Source organism: Cornus florida, unplaced genomic scaffold (assembly GCF_030987335.1).
Source record: "Cornus florida cultivar Cherokee Brave unplaced genomic scaffold, ASM3098733v1 CherokeeBrave_3.0.0_Hap2_Chr02, whole genome shotgun sequence".
In the NCBI taxonomy this organism is placed as follows: Eukaryota; Viridiplantae; Streptophyta; class Magnoliopsida; order Cornales; family Cornaceae; genus Cornus; species Cornus florida.
Genome location: NW_026775572.1, coordinates 67,590,356 through 67,612,951, shown reverse-complemented (window position 1 = coordinate 67,612,951; position 22,596 = coordinate 67,590,356). Strand labels below are relative to the sequence as shown.

Sequence of the window (22,596 nt, the reverse complement as noted above, 5' to 3'; positions counted from 1 at the left end):
TGCCCCCCTTAGATAATTTTCTGCGTTCGCCCCTAATACAGTGTATGTGAGTTTCTATATATATATGAGAAGGAAGAAGGTTCCAATTCTCATATAGACAAAGTGAGCGTATGAATTTCTTGTGAAGCTATGAAAAAAAACAAAAAAAAAAAAATAGTTGTTCTCAACATCTTACCATAACCAAATAAATTAAACTTGGTATAGTTTTATATATATTATATTGCTTTTGATGGAGTTTTAATTCCATTGCAGATAAATGGATTCATGGTTGAATTAGAAGTTAAGAATAATTAAACATAATTAGTTGTACTATCAAATGCAGTAACAGATTATACGGAAAAAGAATTTACAAACAAATAAATAAATAACTGTAAACAAAACACACACAGATCTTGAGAGAGAGAGAGAGAGAGTAATTACTGAATGCAACAAACAGCAATACTGAGAAGGCCAACTTAAACGATGCTTTTTCCATATTCTTTGGTAAATTTGCAACACAACTATTGCAGTTTTTTCCACCCTAGTCCCCTACTCGGGGTGGAATTTTATAGTACTTCTGTAAATGGGAAAATTATTAAATAATTGAAGAGCTTTTATTGGAATCAATCAGAAATTATTCTCATTAATAAGGCAATTCCCATGGCCAATATCATTTATGATAATAAATAAATGTGATTAGAGAATCTATTCATATGAAATAAAGATTACGACAAATGATATTAATGTAAGTATATATTATTATAATGTAAGAGCATATATGATAATATGTAAATGTGATTAGCACCTACCCATATGGGAAAAAGATAAAAATATATATTAACTATTATAATATAGAAAGAAAAAACCTTACTCAGTGACTTTTGGTAGGGGGTATTTTAGTTAAAAATAAAAAAACTCTCTTGATTGGTTGAGGGGATAGTTTGGCCAAATAATAATAATAATAATAAGGGGTGTTTATTACAAAAAAACTAAGTCGAGGAACGGTTAAATACAATTGGCCAATATTTAAGTAGCATTGACAAAAATCTCAAGAGAGTTAATGTCGTACATGAACTAAAAGGCCAAGGAGATATAATTAATGAGAAGAAGTTATTATGTTCAATCATCATTGAACATGCAATTTATTTTGTAAAAAATGTGTAAATTTTTTTTGATATTTTGTTTACATGTCTAATGATAATTGGCTAAACAATAATCTCCGGACCACTCGTAACTATGTAGGGCATTGGGATGACGCTTTTAATTTGAGTACCCATCACATTTATATCAAGATCACAACATTAGTACAAAAATTCGAATAATATGTTAAATTGAATATTAATAATCCTCAAATTGAAAGTGGAATAGTCAATTTAATTGTGAATACTAAATCTTAGTGGGACCACAAGAGAGTGTGACGTTGGATCAATCACTTCATAATATGTTTGTCTATCATTAGATAATCAAAGAAATATTATTTTTGTACTGCAATAAATTGTTAGACCTCGGGAATGGTGTGAGTAGCGCTACTCATAATCAAAACATGACTTGTACCAATTTTGATAACAAAATGAAAGCGCGTGAATTGTAGAATCTTCTTTAAATCTTTTTGTTTTTTTCCCAATTTTTGTTGGACAAATTATGTGGAAGCTTTTCATCATGCATTTCAATGATATCATGTAACATATTAAGATGTACCCAAAAAAAAAAAAAAAAAAAATTGCAATATATTAAGATGTTTCATCTAACATGATGAATATGCACACGCCAACTGATTTGGAAAATGTAATGGAAGACTTGCAGAGCCAGACACAGAATAGAGCCAAACACTCCAAAGAACAAAAGAGTTGCATATTTTTTACAAATATTGTAAGAAAATATTTAGAGACCTTATAAATATCTATATAAATATTTGTTCTAAATTCAAAAAATAATTGCTCAAGGCCTAGGGCAGTGGCCTGAATGAGACAGTTTCATGAGTATGAAAGAATGTCACTATTTGTAATCTCTTCTTGAATGAATCTAACTAAATTAATTACCAGAATGCACCTACCCATATTTCACCTCCATCTTTCTATGTTTACATTATAAATCCAGTAACCACTCATGCTAGCAAGCCTCACTAAGAACAGCAAGAGGTATGAACATCCATTTAATCAAGAATTATAAATATTTTTTTTTTTTTTTTTTTTTTTTAAGATAAAATTACAAAATTTCCAAATTTAATGACAATTTACCAATATGTTTCAAGGGTTTATAAAATAGATACACCCCAAAGTGTCATTTCAAGGGGACCAAAAACTTTGCACACCCACTGTACAAGAAAGGCTACCTCAGTCTTTGGGCTGCCGTGCCAAATAACACATTGATTCCCATCTCTGAACATTAGCCATTGCTTTAAAATGCTTCTCTCGTTCATTCCGGTGATTCATGTACCACTCTCAGTTAATTAAATACCGATACATAATGATAGATAACTAAGTATTAAAGGCGTAAGAAGTCTTTCTCCAATGGTAGAAACCACCACTATTGATTCGAACAGTTTCTTGGGCGACATAAGTTCTCATTCTAAAATAAAAAATAAAGAACCTGGAAGTTCTGTTACCAACAATCACATTATACCCCTTCCGAAATTACATTTATCCATGAAACAAACTAAATCCAATGTGTTCAAAATGAAATAAAATATCAATTACATCAATGATCACAAAACATCTAAGTTTACCACTTCCATATGCTTACAATGTGCATCAAATTACACACACTATCTCACACACACACCCAAAAAAATAAAAATAAAAAGATCAGAAACTAGCTGCTTAGTCATCCTACAAGTATCATTCCTCTCTACAGCTGCTTAGTGATTCTGCAAGTATCAGTCCTCTATATGTGCAACCTGCCAAAAAAGGGAAAAACAAAAGATTGACACTAATAGTAAATTTTTTTATTGAAGTTATTAAAAGTTGATAAATCATTCCATTCTTTCATTTATAGAATCCTTAATCCATCAACTATCCCCAACACTAATTCATCTAACAAAGATATCATCTTGTGGAAGCCTTCCCCAGATGGTAAACTTTCCTTTTGTCGTAATTTGGAATTCTTGTCACATCCCTCCCCTCCAATCACCATCTTTATACTCAAAACATTACTGACCCAACCATAAAAGAACTCTAAAATTTGCAACCCTCAAAAATGCTATTAACCAGTGGTTTTGTGTGCTTCAACCATGATAAGCAATTAGGGAAACTATGGATTTAGTCGAGTCAAATACCGTGCCTTAACATCCACTTCGGATATGCCCATAGTTTACTCGTTGGACTTTGGAGCTTAGCAAGCTTAAGGTCTGGGGTTCGAGTCCCACTAGGTGTTCTTTGTGCCTAGCCTCCGCTGTCCCTGTAGTGACTTACCCGGCCCGGGTGGGAAGGCACCCTTCCGGGTCCTCAGGGATTAGTCGGGTTGTTGAGGGGCCCTAAGGGTTCGTGCCATCCCGGACACCCAAAAAAAAAAAAATACTGGGCCTTAACCACTACAGCATGACTAATGAAATATTGGAACAGGAATTTTACCCATGTCGATTGTAATTCACGGAAATCTTTTGAGTGCAACTAACTTCTAGTAAATTGCATACACAGTAATCCGAACATTCAACTTAAATATAATAATATCATTCCTTGCATTCAAGTAAGATGAATTTATTTTACCCAGTCCTGTTCCTATAGAAAAGCTTGATAAGTGTAGCATATTCCCAATTAACATACAAGTTCTAAATTTAAAAGTCACCTTCCATTAACAACACGTAGTTTAAGAAAAATGAAATTCAACATTTAACAAATAAGATATAACATGTGTAAATATATACAAAAATGATTATCAGAAAAAGATATTAAAAAACTTACATGCCCTATATTGTGTGTGTAGATTACTTCCAAGTTCCCATCAACAGTCTCAGCCCAAACCTGCGCAAAAGGAAGGAATCAGAGTCACAAACTCATAATAAGATAATGTATAAAGTATCAATTAATAACAATAAAAGAATATACCTTCATTGTTCCATCTAATGAAGAAGACAATAAATAGTAGTCCCAGCAAATAACTGACATCACAGTGTCTGTGTGCCCATTTAATGTATGAATACACTCTAAAGTGTTGAGATCCCACACCTGGAAAGAGAAAATGTAATTATTACCAATCCTTAAATAAAGGACCAAGCATGAAAAATAAAGGGCAGATCAGTAGGGAAAAGATCATAATCAAGACAAACTTACTCTTACGGTGTGATCCATGGAACCAGAGTATAGTCTGTTAGCTCCAACAACTAGGGAAACACCACCACCACTATGACCCTTCAGTGATGCAGCAAGCTCAAAGAGATTAGTATCAGAACCGGACTTCCATGCCAATATGGTACCATCCTGTTCAAAAATGGAATAGAGACTATTATATAAACATCCAATTTCAAACCAATCCAATAATCAAAATAAGCACCTTTGATCTCAAAACTATGCTAAAAATTACGAGAAACAATGCTAGTACTAAGAGTAGCGACCTGAGTCCCAGCAAAAAGCATGTCGTTGCGTGAACTGCCCCAACTGGTCCATCAAGAGTCAGGTCAGTATGACTCTGGGTGTTCCATGCCTGCAACATCACCAACACCAACACGGACCAAACTATATATACCCATAATTTAACGACCATAAAATATTATGGCAATGTTCAAAAGTCTAAACAAAGTACCTTAACAGCATTTGGCAAGCCCGCAAACACCCATGGACCTTCACTAATCATCGACCCAATTTCACCCTCAAGGTTAAGAACACCAAACACTGCATCACAAAGAAGAAACACAAACTACATTATGAAATATATCGTTTAATCACTTAAACGAGCAAACCAGAATTTAATTCATGAATAAAGAATAAAATATTCAAAAATAATAATACCAACCAGAATTTAATTCATGAAATTTAGTTCCACCTCTGATTCAATTGAACAGGTATAAGGGCAAAATAATTTTAAAGGTTGGTAATTTTCACAAGAGAATAAGAAAAAAAAAAAAAAAAAAAAAAAAAAAAAAAAAAAAAAAAACAAGAACATCCTTGGGGAGAAGAAACAAGAAGAAAAATACCTTAAAATGAACAACGTAACCATCCTTGATCACCAAAAAGGATTGGAAACCGTATATTAAAGATACTTCTTCGAGTTGCTCATTGTCCGAAAGGAATTTAACATTATGGAATGATGATGTGATGCTCACATCTTATGTTATCTCCTGTAACAGAAAGTAATATCATCCGTCAAACAATAAGCATATGCAAATGAGTGTTCATAGCCAGCCCATGCTCCCATAGATCCTCCAATGGTAACACACTCTAATTCAGTCAACAAGAAAATGATAATTACTGAATCTGAAGATCAAATAATGACATTTTGATAGCTCCTTAACAATACGTAAAATTCACTCTTATTTTTTAAAATTAGAAACAAAAAAGATTGACTCTTTCTGTGATGATGAAAAAGGTGTGACACACAGAGGAACAAGAGTTTGATGTCCACAAGCAGCCCCAAATGTCTGTTAAAACAGGGCCTCCCTATAAGTGGAAAAGTGATTCAAATTTCCAAATAGTGTTAGGTGTTTTTTTTTTTTTTTTTTTGCCAAGGCAAACAAAGCTAATTAGAAATAAGTTTTCTTTCAGGAGAATGTAATGAACAAAATTAAAGAGCCTATACATGATATCCATGTTGGGATTTATATGCCCTGGCATAGCAAATTCCTATCTGGATTATAGTGACATATGTTCCTGACATATCTGAAATATTTATGATTTATATAATTGGTGAATTCAATGTATTATGTTTCGATTCACTATGAAATTGATAGTGTCCATGTAATTACAAGAAATATTTATATATATATATATGTGATGGCAATCAATGCATGATATATAAATAGTAATTATAAATTGTTCATAATCGGTAATTATAGATGAACTCATAATTAATTAAGACTTGAACTGGATCCACGTTAGGTTGAGATATATTGCGAGAGCCGTCGTATGCAATTACTCCCTATCACCGTCATGGCATTTGACTCTTAAGCATGAGAAAAGTATAGACTCTTTTATTAATTAATAATTACTTTGATTTGTTCGGCAGATTCTTCGGGATCCTTAGACCGACACTTTGGGTAGTTATGTAATTAATAGTTAGAGGGTTATATTTTCAATATTTGCATCATTGCTACTTGTATTTATTTTGTATTGATTATGGTTGATCACAAAGTAAATTCGAAGGCCTTCGTGTGTTTTTAGACAAAATGATTTATTATATATTTATTTATTTAAATTATTATTTTTATCAAACAAATGTTTTATTGTGATCAAGCCAGAAATAATCAAAGGTACCAAAATAAATATATTAATTAAGTAGTCGGATTGATGGCATTATTTATCCGATAACTAATTATGCATAGAGGGGTCAAAGTGCAATATTGACTTAGTGGTTATTTATTATTTAATTGGAGTTCAATTAATTTCTTTTAGTGGAGTAGAAATTAATTTATAAATTAATTGAATTGTGTCCATGGACCGGGCCAATTATTAATTCATTATAGCCAATAAAATAATAGGTCCAATGGATTCTCACTCATAGCCCAACTTGATATTGGAATCATATTAGATTTGAGACATATAAATTAGAGATGGAGAAGGATTTGTTGTTTCCTTTTCTTTATTTTTATGTTGCCTATAAATATACATGGTCTATGTATATTTTAGGGGGTGATTTTTAATGAGAAGGAAAAAGGAATTTATTTTCTCTCTCTAGAAAATTAGGGTTTATGTTCTCATCTAATGGAGGCTCCCACAAGCCTAGTTTTCCAAGGTCATTCATGGAGGCTTATGAGTGATTCCTAAAGGCAAGACCATTACCAAGAAGATGGAGATGGAAATCTATGGAAAAGGTGTCTAGCAAAAGGGATCTACAATAAGTGAGAACATTCATTTTAGAGGAGAGATTTAAGGTTTACTCAAACCTTGATGTAAGTATTCAATCTTTTAATTGAATGATACATCATGCTTTATTTTTGCATAAAACTTGTCTCTATGTAATGAATCAAGATCCATGAATTAAAATCTCTCGAAAAGTTTTTAAAACTAGCACGTTTTCCAACAGTGGTATCAGAGCATGGTTTGATTCATTACTAGAGATCATGATTTTATGAAAATCATCATTCATGGATCCAAATTTATATATGCATATGTATATATTTTTATATGATCATGATGTATGTATATTTGTGATTGGATGAATGTTGATGAATGGTTGGGCCATGGATGAAGCTTATAGGTTATTGGAATGTAATTTTATTTTTGGATGAATGTAATTAAGGCTTTGATTTAGCCGTTTGAAAGTTCAATAATGTAATTTAATTTTTTCCATTGTATTTCAAATTGTAAATTTATTTAAAGCCATGTAATATTCATCAAAGGGTGCTATGAAGCTTCAAGAAGGTCTAAAAGGGTTAAATTAGGCTTCATGAATTTTCTGGAATTTTTCTGGCATTTTTCGGAATTTTTCTGGAATTTTTTTGGCTTAATTTATATTTTCTGGAATTTTCGGCGTTTTTCCGGCGACCAGAAAATTGCCGGCGGCGAGGTATTAGCCGGAGATAGGAGGACTGATGATCACATGCTTCGCTGTACACCAGAATTTGGTGCAACCGCTATCAGGACCCTTGGATCAAAGTCAGCGCTGGAGTTGATAAGGTGCAGCGCACCTACATGGAGGATGGTATGCAGCCTCACAAGAAGCGCGCGTGAAGATCACGCGCCATCATAGCTGGAAAAATAAAAAAAAACAAGGCGCGTGGAGCTCACGCGCTGACCAAGTCAGCACCTCAGGCGCGTGGAGCTCACGCGCTGACTATGTCAGCCAAAGCCACACTCCTCCACGCGCGTGGAGGCGCGTCCCACGCGCCCCTGGCGCATGCCAGCGCGTGGGGGCGCGTCCCAGGCGCGTGCAAGCGCGTGGGAGCGCGTGGGGGCTCGTGTGTTGTCCTTCTGCTTGCTCCAGGCGCGTGTGGAGTCCTCGGGGTTCGTTTCAAGCAGTATTTTACTTCTCCTAACGCGTACAAGCTTCCTATAGATGTTTACAGACTGTTGAAGGACGCCCGCACAGCAAGAATAGTTTTTAGATGTTAAAAGCTTATTTCATTGGCCGCTTTTTATTTGCTTGATCATTTATGTGATGTATGAAATGCATGGAATAAATAATTATTAATTATTATTGTTCATGCATTGGATCCATGATATTTATTTAAATGGTTTGATTTATATTAGTTAAATTATGAAAATTAATTGGATTTGATTACTAATTAATTAGAGGGCACTTATTGGGAAACGAAAAATTATTTTTGTAAATTATTTTTGAAGTGTGCCTCAAATTAAATATTAGTGAATCGTTTAAAGTCCAAATATTTTCTAAATTTAATTGGATTAAAATCAAGACATTTTGTATGCATCATATCATGTATTTGAATAAAATGAAAATCCTAATTATGAATGATTAAAAATTGAGTGGGAGCGGGGATTTTTATACATTACCCCATGGCCTTCGTTATTAATACCATTGTAATTAGATCTTCAAAAATAAGGCCCCACGCATGATTTGAAGAGTCTTAATATTACAAGAATGGTTGTCTCATGAAAACAATAATATTAAATGTTCATTGTAATTAGATCTTTAAAAATAAAGCCCTACGCATGATTTAAAGAGTCTAGATTATAATGACAAGATATTTAATATATTTTTTATTTTTCATTAGAGTTTTAATAACGTTATACACTCAATCTAAAATTAATAGTGTTAGCTCCCCAACGGAGTGGTCTACACTAGATGATTTTAGAAAGGCTAAACATAATCGGGAATCATTTCATATGAATAGACAAGGCATTGTCTTAAGAGATATGGAGATGATGGGATTTGCCCGCCAATAACAATAATGAACTTCGCCAACCGAATAAGTTATTGGTGTATTGGTTATCCGATTTTTCATGCAGTGGTTAAGGGACCCACATATTATTTTAATGGAAGTTCTCACCTAATAGCAAATGAATCTTTACAATAGTAATAATGAACTCCTCCAATAGGATAAGTTATTGACATATTGATTGGTTGATTTATTATGCTACAGAGTTGAGGGACCCACATTAATTAAAAGGGATTGTTCACCCATAATGATAATGATCTCTTGTTCGATTGAGATTTATTATATTATGTGGTAAACAAATTCATTTTAATTTTAAATATGCATGACAGTATTAATAATTCACCTTGCATATTGTATGAATGCATTTATATTCAGACTAATTATGTCTAATCCATTTTATCTGCTTGCTAATTTCAATGTATGTGGATTTCATTTATAATGACTAGAAAAGGAATTTAGATATTTTATTCACAACGTGGTGGTACAAATGTATTTACTACTCCTAAACCTAATCCTTTTACTTTAAGATACCCAAGAGAACATTAATGCTTTGAATAAGTGAAATAAGGCAAATGAGATGAATTGGTGCAATATTCTAGAGTTTACCTCGAATACGCTCCAAAGTTAACATTTACATTATTTTATTTTCTTCAAGCATCATGTTAAATGTCAATAAGATGTTTTGGTGAGATTAGATAGAGAGTATGCCAAAGTACTATATCAGACTTGAATAGCATCAAGATAGCCTAAGGAACTCCAGTATGAAATCGAATTTTGAAAAATGATTGTTTATTATTTAAAAATTAGCTGGAGATCAATAAGGCTGACTTGGGTGGTAAGTTTCAAGTTGACATGATTATTGCCTTGTTACAAACTCGTTCGACTCTATTAAAGTGAACTAAATAAGGAATCAGTTTAAGTTTACACTCGCTGATATTCTTATAGAATTGGTAACAGATGAAGGGATAATCAAGAGTATGGGTGTTCCTATCAATCTAACCTAGTCTATACCATCTTCTTCTAGGCCCAAGTGGACGGGCAAAGCAAAGAAGAAGGATGATAATAGGACTAGGCTAGCACAAAACATGGGTATTCAAAAAGGTTAAAGGGAATAAGGCAGTGTATGTTGAGGGCGAAGAAAACTGTTTCTTTTGTCGCTAACTAAGACACTAAAGGACAAACTGTCTAAGCAATGACGTGGCATAGGAAAATATATATTTAATCATTGAGCCATGTTATGTGGTTGTATCTATTAATTCCTGATGGATAGATTCTGGAGCCACTAAACATGTTTGCAATTTATTGTAAGGATTTCAGGAATCCAGAAGCCTTGATGATATGGATATATATTTATCTTTTGACCTGATGCCAAGGTTGTAGTTAAGTCAATGGGAGTATTACATCTGAAATTAGAGAGTATGAGGATATTAGTATTAGAGAACTATCTTTATGCACAGAAGTGAAACGCAATCTCATTCTTATTTCACTTTTGGTTTATAAAAACTGTGTTGTTATTTTGTAAAACTAGTTTTATAAAATTGAATAGATATGCGATTGCTTCTGGTGCATTGAAAGATGGTTAATATACTATAATCACAAACTCTTAAGATTTGCAGGATGTAAAAACTAATGTTGCATCTTCTAGATTGAATGTTAAGAGAAAAATTGTTATTCCTGACTCATTGTATTTTTAATGTCTATTTTTGGGTTGTTATTAATCAAAATAAGATTCAAAGATTGGTCAAAGAAGGTTAATTACCTAGTGAGGCAGGGGAGCCTAAACCAAACTTGTGAACCCTGTTTTGAAGGATAGATAACTCTTAGGGCTTAATCAGCCAGAGGAAATAGACATAAAGGACAATTGGAGTCGGTACACACTGACACGTGTGGTCTTATGAACATCCAAGCAAGATTACTCACGTTTTGGATAAGTTTATCTAATGCAACACAAGTCTTAAACTCTTGGTATTTTCTGAGAAGGTTAAGACTGATGTGGAACACGTATTAGGTAAACTTATCAAGACACTTCGATCTGATCGAGGATATGAGTATTTCTTGGGATAGTGCAAAGACTATATGGTCAATGAGGGTATTATGTACCAGTTTTCCGCAATTGACGCTAAATGGATTGAGGTGTCAAATAGGAATAACAGAATTTCCGTTTAACATGGTTAGATCTATGAACAGTTATGCTACATTATCTCTTTCATTTAAGAGTTTAGCATTAATGACATTGATGCGCATTATGAACTGCATTCCATCTTAGTCTGTCTTAAGGATACCGTTGAGTTGTGTTTTTGACTAAATCTTAGTTTGAATCACATGCGCATATGGGGTAGTCTTGCACATGTGCGCTTGATATGGACAAGTAAGTTGGAAGCAGATCATATGCATTCTAGATTTGATAGCTACTCTAAATGTCACTAGGATGGATTATTTTACGATCTCAAAGATAAAAGTTGATTGTTTTCACTCACTGTTTATCTATAGGAGAATCATGTTATGAATCACATACCTAGTAGCATAATGTTAGAGAATTTGGTATGAGTACCAGATGTACCACATGTGAACACACTTATTATAGAGATTGAGAATAATATATGAATTCCCTATTGATGCGTTAGCATCATCTACTACACAGATTCTTGCATCGGTACATTGATGTAGTGGGAGGATTATCATCCAATTCGACAGAATCATGTTTTTAGGTGAGACCATTATGGACATCCCTGTTAAACATGAATTGGACCCAGTAAGCTACACGGAAGCGTGAACCGATGTGGATACAGATCGTTTTGGTGAGTTACTATGAAATCAGAGTTGGAATCTATGTATTCTAATAAATTCTGGGATCTTGTAGAACTTTCTAGTAGGGTGATTCCTATGGAAGGCAAGTTAATCTACAAAAAGATACCAGAAGATTTCTTAGTGAATAAATCATGAGTGTACAAGGGAATGTCATTATTTTTCTAATTCTATATATATTGATGACATCCTACTCATTTAGAATGATGTGGAAGTTTTGTCATCAATAAAAAGGTAGTTGTTCAATTACTTTTAAATGAAGGATTTTCAGGATGTAAGCTAGATTCCTAGGATCAAGCTTTTGCAAGATCAGGTTAAAAGGAAAATAGGCTTATCTTAATAATCCTACATTGATAAAGTTTTGACCAGGTTTGGTATGCATAACTCAAAGAATGAGTTCTTGCTTTATTGATATGGATGGCTCTCTCTAGTAAGTAGTTTTTCAAGACTATCAAAGGAGATTGAGCAAATGAGACTGGAACAATATGTTTCGGCATATGAGAGTCTCATATATGCCATGGTCTATACCAAACAGGACATCCGCTACATAGTAGGGATAGTCAGTAGAGATCAGTCCAATACTGGACTTGACAACTGGTCTATTGTGAAAAATATCATTAAGTATCTAAGGAGAACCAATGATATCATATTCATTTATGGATGTGATGATATGGTCCTAGTCAGGTATGCTAGTTCTGATTTTCAATCAGAAGTAGATACTATGAGGTTCATGACTTAGTGTATGTTCACTTAATGGAATGGAAATCAGTTGGTAGATTGTTAAGCAGATTTCAACTGCTGACTCAAACCTGTAGGTGGAATATATTGCAGCCTTAAAGGCGGCAAAGGAAGCCTATTAGTTTGATCTCAATGATTTAGAGGTTGTGGAGTATACTAGCCTGGCTATTGAGCTATGTTGTGACCATAGTGCAGAAGTAATCCAAACCAATGACCCAAGGTTCCATAGAGGAACAAGATACACTGAGAGGAAGTATCATGTTCTACGTGATATTGTCCGGCAAGAAAATGCACTTGTAGTTAGAACATTGCATTAGAACACAACTTTGTTGATCCATTATCAAAGGTGTCATTGATCAATAATTTTGATCATCATCTGGATAACATTGGAGTTAGGTGAAATTTGAATTGGCTATGAGGGCAAGTGGGAGCTGTTGGGATTTATATGCCCTGGCATAGCAAATTCCTATCTGGATTATAGTGACATATGTTCCTGACACATCTGAAATATTTATGATTTATATAATTGGTGAATTCAATGTATTATGTTTCGATTCACTATGAAATTGATAGTGTCCATGTAATTACAAGAAATATTTATATATATGTATGTGATGGCAATCAATGCATGATATATAAATAGTAATTATAAATTGTTCATAGTCGGTAATTATGGATGGACTCATAATTAATTAAGACTTGAACTGGATCCGCGTTAGGTTGAGATATATTGCGAGAGCCGTCGTATGCAATTACTCCCTATCACCATCATGGCATTTGACTCTTAAGCATGAGAAAAGTATAGACTCTTTTATTAATTAATAATTACTTTGATTTGTTCGGCGGATTCTTCGGGATCCTTAGACCGACACTTTGGGTAGTTATGTAATTAATAGTTAGAGGGTTATATTTTCAATATTTGCATCATTGCTACTTGTATTTATTTTGTATTGATTATGGTTGATCACAAAGTAAATTCGAAGGCCTTCGTGTGTTTTTAGACAAAATGATTTATTATATATTTATTTATTTAAATTATTATTTTTGTCAAACAAATGTTTTATTGTGATCAAGCCAGAAATAATCAAATGTACCAAAATAAATATATTAATTAAGTAGTCGGATTGATGGCATTATTTATCCGATAACTAATTATGCATAGAGGGGTCAAAGTGCAATATTGACTTAGTGGTTATTTATTATTTAATTGGAGTTCAATTAATTTCTTTTAGTGGAGTAGAAATTAATTTATGAATTAATTGAATTGGGTCCATGGACCGGGCCAATTATTAATTCATTATAGCCAATAAAATAATAGGCCCAATGGATTCTCACTCATAGCCCAACTTGATATTGGAATCATATCAGATTTGAGACATATGAATCAGAGATGGAGAAGGATTTGTTGTTTCCTTTTCTTTATTTTTATGTTGCCAATAAATATACATGGTCTATGTATATTTTAGGGGGTGATTTTTAATGAGAAGGAAAATGGAATTTATTTTCTCTCTCTAGAAAATTAGGGTTTATGTTCTCATCTAATGGAGGCTCCCACAAGCCTAGTTTTCCAAGGTCATTAATGGAGGCTTATGAGTGATTCCTAAAGGCAAGACCATTACCAAGAAGATGGAGATGGAGATCTATGGAAAAGGTGTCTAGCAAAAGGGATCTACAATAAGTGAGAATATTCACTTTAGAGGAGAGATCTAAGGTTTACTCAAACCTTGATGTAAATATTCAATCTTTTAATTGAATGATACATCATGTTTTATTTTTGCATAAAACTTGTCTCTATGTAATGAATCAAGATCTATGAATTAAAATCCCTCGAAAAGTTTTTAAAACTAGCACGTTTTCCAACAATCCAAACGAGTACACATTCAATGAAGAAGAATATCCTGATTCAATGTGGATTATATTAATTCTGCTCCAACCAAGATCAAGTTCATTACATTACGGCAGTTCCAGATATATAGATGTTGAAGAGAGGGTACCTGACAGAAAAGCGTAGGGATCAGTCATTCCAGGTCTGTATTGCGACATAGGGGACGTAGGCAATCTTGGGCCAGTAATCACCTCTACCCTCCAAGCATTGTTGTTTAAGAAGTGGACATCCCTCGATTACAAGACTTTGAAGCATGGAAGGCAGGCCTTCCTTTGGCAAGGATCGAAGCTGAGGGCAGTCCGAGATAGATAGCTGTTGAAGAGAGGTGAGATTTTGGAGGCCCTTGGATGATGATATGGATTCCAGATTGGGCAGATCTTTCATGGATAATGAGGTTAGAGTTGCAGGAAGTAGACAGTACTTGTGATCATCAGGAAGAAAGGTTACCAGCTCTGGACATCCACCATTAATACTGAATTCTCAAAGAGAGGTGAGCTTGTGCAGACCCCACCCTGACAAGGGCTTGAGTAGTTCCCTGATAGTGCTGATAGTAAGTGTAACAAGGTTGGGGGGCAAATGAAAAATGCCTTGGGGAAAAGACTCGAGACATGGACAATATTCAATTGTTATGGATTCAAGTGATGTGAGGCTTTGAATTTGATCAAACGGCAATGACCTCAGATTGTCACAGCCGTGGATAACAAGGCTTTTGAGGTTGGGGGTGGACAAGCCTAATAAGCCTCTTTCGGGAAAGGACTCAAGAGCTGGACAGTATAATATTGTAAGGGATTCGAGACTTTGAAGAATCTGGTTGGTCGTGGGCAAGGATCTCATATTCACGCAATCACTGAATTCAAGTATTCTGAGGTTGGCAGTGAGGAAGCCTCCTTCTGGGAAGGACTCCAGAACAGCGCACTTACCTATTATCAAACGACTGAGACTGGCGAAATTATTTCCGCACCCAAGTAACATTCCAACATTTGGCCAATTCACCATGACTGATTCTTCAAGTGATGACATGATGTTCAAGTCCTGTAGCTTCGTTACCGACTCTAAATTCCTGCAATCAAAAATATCAAGAAACCTAAGGGTGGTGGGTAACGTGTCGGTGGGCCAAGACTTCAAAGATGAACATCTTAAAATCCCCAAGTTTTCAAGACCAGAGATGCCGTCAGGCAGGGACTTCAATGCATGGCAATCCACTATTTGAAGCCTTCTAAGCACGGGCGAGACCCCTGTTTTGGGAAAGTGCACAAGCTTCGAACACCCATTAATCTTCAAAAATGTCAGAGATGTGAGTTTATTCAGCTCGTCTGGCAACTTCTCAAGATTCACACAAGCTTCTATATCCAATTCCTGAAGATTAATGCAAGGCACCCCATTTTGCCACAAAGCCACTAGTTGGTTGCAATTCTTAACGACCAGACTTTCAAGAGCTACCATGGACTGCATGAATGCTTCATTGAGCTGAGATAGCCCTATTATATTAACAACTTCCAAGCTGGTTAGTGAGGTCAGATCAACCATACTTTTTAGCACCACCTCTTGACACTCTTGGACGTACAATTTCTGAAGAAAGGGAAGTCTTAAAACTGGAACACTAATCAACTTGGGACAACCAAGTATAGTGAGTTCACAGAGGCAAGGAAATTGTCTTGCAGCTTCTTCGATACCAACAGAAAAAGACCACTCTTCCCATGCCGGCATGTCATCAAATTTCAGCACCTCCAACGATGGAAAAGGAAGTCTCGAAGGAGAACGATCTCCGTAGAACTCAACCCCCAAACTTTTTACTTCATGCATGCCCTGAATATGTAGCTCTTTGAGCATGGGTAGTTGCCCGAGTGGAGGTAAAGATTTGCATTTTCTACAGCCTTCAAGAGTCGGGTTGACCATTTTAGAGAATGATGGATTGCCTATCCAACTTGGAAATTTTGTAACCCCATAGAACGAGCCTTCTCAAGTTTCTGTGAGGTTGTAGCTTTTCAAGTACATTCATTTCAAGGTTTTCATTTCAAAAATCGATGAACTCACTACACCAGGCCAACTCCAATTCGTCAAGGTACTGCTTAGCCCTTAGATTTGCCTCATTTGCATCTTGAAGATCTGTTACGTTTTGCAAATTTCTAATAGAAATACTCCTCTGCAAAAGACTTAGATTCCTCAACTCTATTAATCTTGATCCATTACTTTCATTCACCACAAACGCCGACAATGTTTGCAAGTTTGTCATCCTACCAATCCCTGATGACATATCTTGTAATTTCTCAGTATCAGAAATGTCAAGATGTCGTAGTTCAATTAAATTTCCAATGTTTGGCGGCAACATACAAAGATATTTGCAATTGCACAATAATAAGGTTTGTAAATTGTAGAGAGTAGTCACTAATTCAAGTAATCGTCTGATTGAAGTACCGGATAAATTAAGATACCTTAGATTTTTCAAATCACCAATTAAGTCTGGTAGCTCAGTTATGGAATAGCCACACAAAGATAACGCCCTTAAGCACTGCAATTTTGGCAAAATATCAGACAAAACCTTGTTTGCTAAGTGGAAGTGCTCCCACTCGAATAACTTATGAATTGGTAATGACAACAGAGTTCGCAAATGTTGAACTTTACAAAGATGCCTGAACTTTGAAAGGACTTCAAATTCTTGACGAATAAATCATAAGTGCCGAACTCATTTAGGAATTTCAAATTTCTCATCACCCTCCAACTTATCCAACCTAAAACATAAATCCCCAGCCACATGTAGAGCTAGATCATTTAGAAGGTCATGCATCACAAACCGTGATTTACTACCACCTGATTGTTGAAAAAATGACCTTAATAATAGATCATCAAAGCATTTATAGCCAAAATCTTCCATTCGATTCTTTTCTTTTGATAGCTGCAAAAGACCTACCTCCATCCACAACAGAATTAGCTCATCTATGTCAAATTCACAGTCTTTTGGAAATATTGCACAGTAGGCAAAACATTGCTTCAAATGAGATGGGAGATGATGATAGCTCAATCTAAGAGCTGGAAGAATATCACTTTCTTCGGACAAATCCCATATCTTGCTATTCAATATATCTACCCACTCACTTTGGCGTCGTTTAGTGCGCAAGAGTCCTGCAAGCGTTTTTACTGCCAAAGGCAAGCCTGAACATTTATTCACTATTTCCTCACCAATTCCTTTCAGATCTAGATGTGCATCAAAGTTTTCTCTCTCGAGTGCGTGATGAGCAAATAAAGATAGACATTCATCTTCCAATAGCCCTTTTAGAGGGTAAGCCGGAGACAAAGTCATGGTTGATGCAACGATTTCGTCGCGAGTTGTGACAATAATTTTGCTCCCGGGTGCTCCAACCATAAAAGGACGTTTTAGGAGCTCCCAATCTTCATACTTCTTGTTCCAAACATCATCCAAAACAAGCAGAAATTTCTTTCCGGACAGGTTCTCCTTTAATTTCTGTTGAAGCATATTCAGAGACATGGAGTCATGAGTTTTCAAAGTGACTTCCACAAGAATTGCCTTGGTCACTCTAAGAACATATTCATGACAATCATCAGAAACACAAACCCATGCCTTGAGATCAAAATGACCCTCTAAATGTATATCATTATAGACCATCTGAGCGAGAGTGCTCTTGCCAATACCCCCCATGCCCACAATGGGAATGACAGAGACTCTGTCAACACTAACTTTATCCCCCAGCAACTCCTCAACTATACCCTCTTTATCTTGTACTCTGCCATAAACATCAGATTCATTGACCAAAGAAGTCGTTTCCCGTCTCTCTCTCACTGTGGTGGTGGACCTAATCCCTCCAACATTCCCTATCAAATCAAGGCTGTTCTTCCGGGTTTCAATGTCTTCTAACCTGATGGTGATTTCCTCTACTTTGGACATCATATTGTGATCAAGCTTTATAACAACACTAGGAGTGAAGCATTTACAACAAGTTGGGATGAGCAGTTTTCGTACCTTACTACTAGTACTGGTGCTAGCTTGAGATTCTGTTGTGATCAGCTGGCGACGCAAAGTTTCACCAGTGAAGTCGTCCAACAAATCATCCAAATCGTGAACCAAGTCGCTGAGATCCTCCATCCACAATTTGACTGGATCATTCGTCATTTGCTTCTCCTCTGCGTCAGCCAGAACAACACGAATATCAGGCAACATTTTCTCCAGCTTCGTCAACTGACCGTCGATTCCCTCTCGACGGGCATGGTTCGACACTGCGGGAGACATCAACTTGTCAAGCAGCACCTGAATGATCGGCCCCAGAAAGATCCCAGCAATGTCCATGGATCGATCGTTTGTGAAAGTAATGCAATCAAAGGAAAGAGATCGAGATCGAGATCGAGATCGAGATGGGGGTTTGTGAAAGAGTGAAAGATCAAACCAAGCGCAAGAAAAAGAGTGGTTGACTGGAAGCTCGTTGGACCTACTTTATTAATAATCAATTAAAATAGGAGAAAATATTTCAACTACCGATTTTAAATCTCCGTATAACATTGGTAAAAGTGCTAACTTACCGTCCTCCATGTGCCACTAGCATTGTCCTAGGCTAAAATCCTCATTTATGTCTACAAAATTATATTCACTCTAATCAAAATATTTTTTAAAAAATACATTATTATTTTCTGTTGTTTAATTGTTGTAAATTATTTATGAAAAATATATATATATTAAAATTTAATAAAAATAATTTATTCATAATTAAAATGAGACGTGCCATGACTTCTTCAATTAATTTGAAAAATATCTTTTTATTTTCTGCTGTTTAATTGTTGTAAATTATTTATAAAAAATATATATATATTAAAATTTAATAAAAATAATTTATTCATAATTAAAATGAGACGTGCCATGACTTCTTCAATTAATTTGATGGAATCTGTAATCTCCACCACTCATTTTTCTTTAGAATGTCATTTGAGTATCTATCTTGGAGACATGGCGATGTGCTCTGTTACCATCTTTAAAAAATAATAATAATAATAATAAACTTTTAAAGATATTTTTTTGGGCACATGAGTACATCACATTCTTGTGCAATTAAAATTGAGAGGGAACAACAATTGTGCAAATACTGATCATGAACCAGTTGCAAAGCAGGAACCTACTTTACGTTACTTTTGAGGGGTAACTACTAACATTAGTTTGATAAGAAAATATTTTGAACCAAAATAATAAATAATAAAGGAGGGTTTTTTCTAAATTTTAACTGAATTATTATAATCAAGAAAAAATTATTTTTGTACTGATTCGTTAACCTGCTACTTTTAATTAATCATTTATACAACAAATAATAAGAAAGTAAACTACTCCAACTACTTGTTTTTAGCATAAATAATCAATCAAAAATTATTCAATCTACTCGTGATCAAAACATGACTTGTAGTGTGAATGGTAGAATCTTCTTTAATCTAATGTTTTTCCCACACTCCAAAGAAAAAAGAGTTGAATATTTTTTCCAAATGTTGTAAAGAAATATTTTACAGATCTTCTAAATATCTATATAAATATTTGTTCAAAATTTTATAAATATTTGTTCAAAATTCAAAAAAAAAATTGGTCAAGGCCAAGGGCAGTCCTGAATGAGACAGTTCAAAGTGTATGGGAGAATGTCACTATTTGAATGAATCTGACTAAAAGTTCACATTAGAATCGATCTAGGAATTCAAATGTCATTATTTGTAATCTCCTTAAATAAATCTACCTAGGAGTTCACATGGAAATGAATCATACAAATTTAACATACACGAAGACACAACTCTCTATCGGCACATTCAGTACACGATACCGTTAAACACATGCAGCACAAATTAATTACCAGAATGCACCCATCCATATTTCACCTCCATCTCTTCTATGTTTACATTATAAATCCAGCAACCACTAATACTAGCAAGCCTCACTAAGAACAGCAATAGGTATGAACATCCATTTAATCAAGAATTATAATGAATTTAATTTTTTTTAAATAAAATTACAAAATTTCCAAATTTAATGACAATTTACCAATATGCTTCAAGGGTTTATAAAATATATACACCCCAAAGTGTCATTTCAAGGGGACCAAAAACTTTGCACACCCACTGTACAAGAAAGGCTACCTCAGTCTTTGGACTGCCGTGCCAAATAACACATTGATTCCCATCTCTGAACATTAGCCATTGCTTTAAAATGCTTCTCTCGTTCATTCTGGTGGTTCTTGTACCACTCTCATCCTAGGCAAACAGAATTGTCTCCTTGAGGAGTTGGGAATCTCACGGTGTAGAATTCACTGTGATCTCTTGTGGTAGAGGCGAGCTTTGCTGGTCAAAATGTGAAGGGATGACCAGCCGCTGCAAGGGTTTTAGAGCCACCATCAACTGTTCAAACGAAGGGCGCAAATTTGGATCACTGAACACAACAGGATAGGAATTAGTCACAGTGAATTGAATTTAGGGTGTGTACAGGGTATTGATATATTGTAGCTTACGTCTGCCAACACTCCCAAATTATCCTTGCAACCAAGGGGTCAACTTCCTTGGGGATTTCAAGGCGACGGTTTTGGAAACCAACAGCACCCACAACTTGCATCGGATTCATCCCACTCCAAGGCAATCTCAAAGTGGCAAGCTCCCACAGGATGATGCCAAAGCTATATACATCGCACCTGCACTCTCAGAAAGCACAATACAAAATAAATTCCCAAAACTGATTTGTTACAAGAGCAATAGCACGAGAAATACAGATTGAACATGAACTGTCGCAAATTCAACTAGTGGCGTAGTGATGAATGGATGAGATTGTTGCTTCACACTACACTAAATCTTAGAAATTACCACTGAACTAGAAGAGATACAAACATAAAATCTACAATAGTGGCATACAGCATACTTCATTAATGACAACATCATAGTGCCAATTATCTACAGTGATTTAAAGGGATACGATGTCGATTATGATTTTAAAATATCGAGTCTACCCCTCTGGACTGAAAGTTAATGTGGCTAGAAGTGTGGTTGTGCGGGTTGGAGTTGTTCAGGATATTTCTTCTTTAGCGGAAGTCCTTGGGTGTAGGGTGAGTTCTTTTCCAATTCAGTATTTGGGCTTGCCTTTAGGGGTTTCCTCTAGAACAGTGGGGTGTTGGGACCCTGTGATTGATAGGTATACGAAGAGATTAGCGGGATGGAAAAAGCAATACTTGTCTAAGGGAGGGAAAGTTACGCTTATAAAGAACACTTTATCGAGCCTTCCTACTTATTTTTTATCTATGTTCCAAATTCCATGATCTGTTGCTGATAGGATCGAGAAAATTCAAAGGGATTTCCTTTGGGGTGGAAGAGGTGATGAATTTAAGTATCACCTTGTTAATTGGGAACAAGTTTGCAAGCCAATGAAGTTTGGTAGTCTTGGTATCAGAAGACTAGTCCCTTTTAACCAAGCTCTTCTGGGTAAATGGCTGTGGAGGTACGGAAGGGAAATGCATCGCCCGTGGTGACGGCTAGTTTCATGTCGATATGGGGAAGAGAGTGGTGGTTGGTCTACTCGTCCGGTTTCTCTAGTGGGAGAAGTTGGGGCGTGGAAATTCAAAAGGAAGGGATGGGATGCTTTTTCTACTCATATTAGATTCAAAGTTCGTGATGGTAGATGTGTACGCTTTTGAGAGGATCTTTGGTGTGGAGACCAGCCTTTATCTCGTTTATTTCCCAAGTTATACAGTATTGCAATTGATAGACTTGCCTACGTAGCCAACTGTTATCAACTTGATAGTAGAGGGATTACATGGGACGTGCAATTTCGACGCTCTTTTCAGGATTAGGAGGTGGATGAGGTATGTGTTTTTATGGATTTGTTGTATCGACAGGAGGCAGTTGGCAGAGGTAGTGATGTTATGACATGGATTCCCTCTTCCTATGGTCTCTTTGAAGTTCATTCCTTATTCTTATGTCTTTCTGATTTCGATATTGTTGATTTTCCATGGAAGACTATTTGGCGTTCTATGGCTCCAACTAGAGTGGCATTCTTTGTTTAGACCGTTGTTTGGGGTAAGATCCTTACGATTGATAATCTAAAGAAAAGGGGCAATTGACTTGTTAATTGGTGTTTTTTGTGCAAACAAGATGGTCAGCTAGTTGCTCACATTCTCATGCATTGTCCTATAGCGAGGGATTGTTGAAATCTTATCTTTTGTCTGTTTGATATGCATTGGGT

The 22,596-nt window shown here is 35.3% G+C and overlaps 3 protein-coding genes across 5 annotated transcripts in view; all 3 read right to left on the bottom strand.

Moving 5' to 3' along the window:
• Positions 1 to 2,560: 2,560 nt before the first annotated feature.
• LOC132295228 (zinc finger CCCH domain-containing protein 17-like) lies at positions 2,561 to 18,492 on the bottom strand. 3 transcript variants are annotated; one of them, XM_059793400.1, is made up of 8 exons: positions 18,373 to 18,492; positions 5,108 to 5,251; positions 4,717 to 4,805; positions 4,529 to 4,617; positions 4,248 to 4,394; positions 4,023 to 4,142; positions 3,879 to 3,938; positions 2,561 to 2,875 (listed from the first exon to the last, which is right to left on the bottom strand). In XM_059793400.1, the coding sequence occupies exons 4-8, from the start codon at positions 4,547 to 4,549 to the stop codon at positions 2,855 to 2,857; spliced, it is 369 nt and encodes a 122-aa protein (XP_059649383.1). In that variant the 5' UTR covers positions 4,550 to 4,617; positions 4,717 to 4,805; positions 5,108 to 5,251; positions 18,373 to 18,492; the 3' UTR covers positions 2,561 to 2,854. The 3 variants fall into 3 exon arrangements, 2 of the variants coding, with proteins under 2 accessions (XP_059649383.1, XP_059649382.1); XM_059793399.1 differs by lacking the exon at positions 18,373 to 18,492 and adding an exon at positions 14,506 to 17,073; XR_009478371.1 differs by lacking the exons at positions 2,561 to 2,875; positions 3,879 to 3,938; positions 4,023 to 4,142; ... (1 more) ...; positions 4,529 to 4,617; positions 18,373 to 18,492 and adding an exon at positions 14,506 to 17,073 and having other exon boundaries at positions 4,624 to 4,805.
• Positions 17,080 to 18,696, bottom strand: LOC132296366 (putative disease resistance RPP13-like protein 1). Its single transcript, XM_059794577.1, has one exon. The coding sequence runs from the start codon at positions 18,694 to 18,696 to the stop codon at positions 17,080 to 17,082; it is 1,617 nt and encodes a 538-aa protein (XP_059650560.1).
• Positions 18,697 to 20,312: 1,616 nt separating this feature from the next.
• Positions 20,313 to 22,596, bottom strand: part of LOC132295226 (serine/threonine-protein kinase EDR1) — a 42,778-nt gene continuing 40,494 nt past the window's right edge. The window contains exons 12-13 of the mRNA XM_059793398.1: positions 20,879 to 21,055; positions 20,313 to 20,799 (exon numbers count right to left, since the gene is read on the bottom strand). Of these exons, the coding sequence (XP_059649381.1) occupies positions 20,664 to 20,799; positions 20,879 to 21,055 (313 nt within the window). The 3' untranslated portion in view covers positions 20,313 to 20,663. The remainder of the gene's footprint in view (positions 20,800 to 20,878; positions 21,056 to 22,596) is intronic.